We start from the raw sequence: 3,285 nt of genomic DNA on the forward strand, positions 1-3,285 counted from the left end.
GCCTGCCTGCCTGCCGCGGCTCGCCTGCGCTCTCGGCGGGCTGCGCGCCCGGCTCTCCTGAGCGCGGCGGCGGCGGCGGCGGCGGCGGGCGCTCGGCGGGGCTGATGACCTCACGCAGCAACGTCTTGGAGCGGTCGACGGAGCCGTAGATTGGCTGGCGCGGGCTCAGCGGCACTTCAAAGCCCGAGAAGGAGCTACAATTGTGGTGGAATGGGCGGAACTGATCATTGTATTGCACACCTCTAAAAAAAACACTGCCTCTGATTTATCAATATAAAAAAGATCCTCTGAGAGGAGGGCACTTTGTGGGATGGCAACTTCACTTCTAGGGGTGAGTCTGAGGGGCTTTCCCCCCCTCTTGCTGTTTTAATTGGGACCTTTTTATTGGCGATTCGAGAAGGGTTAAAGCAGCCCCTCTCTTGACCGGGGGCTATCAGTCTCCCTGTTGAGGCTTTTAGTTTAGCCTTTCTCTCTTAAGTCCAAGTGAGTTCGAGAGAAAAGAAAGAGAAGGGGAGGGGGGAAGGGGGCAGTCACTTTTTTTTGTCAGTGTGCAGGAAAAAGGTTTTAAGGGCATTAGCCCTTAATAACCTCCAGAGCTTGGGCTGAGAGATTCCTGCATCCCCGGAGAAGTGGCCTCTCTGTTATCTGCTCGAAGGGCAAAAGGCAGCTTGCCTCCCTCGGTTTTCTCTTTACTTGCGAGATTTTGCTTTTTTCAAAAATTCGCGACAGCTTGTTGTGGTTCATTTCCCCCTCCTTTTACCATTTCTCCAAGTCCGTCATTTCCTGCAGGTATGTTGAACATTTCTCACTGTCGGTTTCCTTGATGTGTGAATACCAAAAGGTTTTTCTTGGGGCGGGGAAGGGGAAAAGGGAAGCCTGGGATGGAAATCCTCGCTTTAAAAAGTTCAGTCGGGAGATGTGATACATTCTACGTCGGGGTGAGTTTTGTGTTGGCTAAAGCAACAGTCCTGTTTCCGGGGGTGATGGGGGCGGGCGGGGGGGGGCGAGAATGGACAGTGGGAAGGCAGCGCCTCTGGACGGAGCCTGCCTGGTGGCCCAAGCATCCCCCACCCCCGTTGTAGGGCTCTCAGTGCCTCCAGTCGGAATTAGTTTGAGCTCAAAGGTTCCAGGCTTGTCTCTGGGCTGCGACTCATTTTCAGTTCGAGAAATCGACGTTATTATTTAAAGGGAATCTCCCCGGAGATTTTGAGCAGGAGCCCAGTGGCTAAATGTCCTCCAGGGAGCCAAGAGGAGGTGTAAAGAAGCCCATCGGTAGCAGCTGGTGCCGAGGACGGTTGCGCGTAGCCCACCTTTCCCCCTCCGCGGGCGAGGCTCGTCAGCCAGCCAGCCAGCCCGCCCGGGCAAATCGGCGTCGCCGTCAGCGCGGGATCCTTTCCTGGCGAGGCTGACAGGCGCTTTCCCGGCCTTTCTCCCCTCTCGCTGCAGGAAGAACCGCGTTTGGGCTCCACTCCTCTGGCCATGCTCGCCGCCACCTGCAACAAGATCGGCAGCCCCAGCCCGTCGCCCTCGGCCCTGTCGGACAGCGCGTCGTCCTTCGGCAAAGGCTTCCACCCGTGGAAACGGTCCTCGTCGGCCGGCAGCTGCAACGTCGTGGGCTCCAGCCTGGCCGGCGTCGGGGTCTCGGCCTCGGCGCGCAACGGCTCCTCGGCTCACGCGGCCGCGGCGGCGGCGGCAGCGGCGGCGGCGGCCGCCCTGGTGTCCGACTCCTTCAGCTGCGGCGGCTCGCCGGGCTCCAGCGCCTTTTCGCTCACGTCGAGCGGCGCGGCCGCCGGCTCGCCCTTCGCCAACGACTACTCGGTGTTCCAGGCGCCCGGGCCGTCGGGCGGCGGGGGCGGCGGCGGCGGCGGCGGCGGCGGCGCGCAGGAGGCCGCGGCGCACCAGCCCGTCTTCATCTCCAAGGTGCACGCGTCGGTGGACGGGCTGCAGGGCATCTACCCGCGCGTGGGCATGGCGCACCCGTACGAGTCGTGGTTCAAGCCCTCGCACCCGAGCGACGCGGGCGCCTCCAGCTGGTGGGACGTGGGCGCCGGCTGGCTCGACGTGCAGAACCCCAACGGCGTCCACCCGGCGGCCGCCGCCGCCGCCGCCAGCGGGCTCCCGGCGGGCTCCCTGCACTCGCCGCTGGGCGCCTACAACTCGGATTACTCGGGCCTGGCGGGCCACTCGGCCTTCAGCAGCGGCGCCGCCTCCTCGCACCTGCTCAGCCCGGCCGGGCAGCACCTCATGGACGGATTTAAGCCCGTGCTGCCCGGCTCCTACCCGGACGCGGCGCCCTCGCCCCTGACGGCGGGCGCGGGCGGCTCCATGCTGGGCGCCGGGCCGGCGGCGCCGCTGGGCGGCTCGCCGCGCTCGTCGGCGCGCCGCTACTCGGGCCGCGCCACCTGCGACTGCCCCAACTGCCAGGAGGCCGAGCGGCTGGGGCCGGCGGGCGCCAGCCTGCGGCGCAAGGGGCTGCACAGCTGCCACATCCCGGGCTGCGGCAAGGTGTACGGCAAGACGTCGCACCTGAAGGCGCACCTGCGCTGGCACACGGGCGAGCGGCCCTTCGTGTGCAACTGGCTCTTCTGCGGCAAGCGCTTCACGCGCTCGGACGAGCTGCAGCGCCACCTGCGCACGCACACGGGCGAGAAGCGCTTCGCCTGCCCCGTCTGCAACAAGCGCTTCATGCGCAGCGACCACCTCAGCAAGCACGTCAAGACCCACAGCGGCGGCGGCGGCGGCGGCCCGGGCGGCGCGGGCGGCGGCGCGGGCGGCGGCAAGAAGGGCAGCGACTCCGACAGCGAGCACAGCGCGCCCGGCAGCCCGCCCTGCCACTCGCCGGAGCTGCTGCCGCCGCCCGAGCCCGGGCACCGGAACGGCCTGGAGTGAGCGGCGCGGGCGGCGGGCCCCCGGCCCCTCCGCGCGGGGCCCCCCGGCCCGGCCCGGCCTCGGCGTCGAGCCTCCCGCCTCGAGAGCGGCTCTCGCGAAGGGCTCTGGACATGTAAGTACCGCGGGGCGCCCGGCCAGCCCGACCCGCGCGCCCGCGGGCGAGGAGAGCAGAGCAGAGCAGAGCAGATCCGCCGCTGCAGGAAGCCTCGGCCGGACGCGGCCGCCCCCCACGCGCCCCGCGGACTTCCACGCGCGGGAAGGGGCTGCGCGCTCCGGCCTGCGCCGGGGCCGGGCGAGGGGCGGCCGGGGGTGCCCAGAGCTGGGCAGACCGCGGAGGGAAGGCGAGCAGCGCGCGAGAGGACTGGAGTCTCTTTTGGGGGCTACCCACCCAGCATC

The 3,285-nt window shown here is 67.6% G+C and overlaps 1 protein-coding gene across 1 annotated transcript; it reads left to right on the plus strand.

The window, feature by feature from the left end:
- Positions 1 to 310: 310 nt before the first annotated feature.
- SP8 (Sp8 transcription factor) lies at positions 311 to 2,889 on the plus strand. The gene is made up of 2 exons (XM_044429146.1): positions 311 to 331; positions 1,447 to 2,889. The coding sequence occupies exons 1-2, from the start codon at positions 311 to 313 to the stop codon at positions 2,887 to 2,889; spliced, it is 1,464 nt and encodes a 487-aa protein (XP_044285081.1).
- The last annotated feature ends 396 nt before the right edge of the window (positions 2,890 to 3,285 follow it).

The sequence above is a fragment of the Varanus komodoensis genome, unplaced genomic scaffold (assembly GCF_004798865.1).
Source record: "Varanus komodoensis strain SLA01 unplaced genomic scaffold, ASM479886v1 scaffold2, whole genome shotgun sequence".
Taxonomy (NCBI): Eukaryota; Metazoa; Chordata; class Lepidosauria; order Squamata; family Varanidae; genus Varanus; species Varanus komodoensis.

Bases quoted from the DNA above. Each gene is read 5' to 3' on its own strand.
- SP8 (XM_044429146.1), top strand. From the start codon at position 311: ATGGCAACTTCACTTCTAGGG. The intron at 332-1,446 runs GTGAGTCTGAGG...CTCTCGCTGCAG, and splicing joins TGGCAACTTCACTTCTAGGG to GAAGAACCGCGTTTGGGCTC.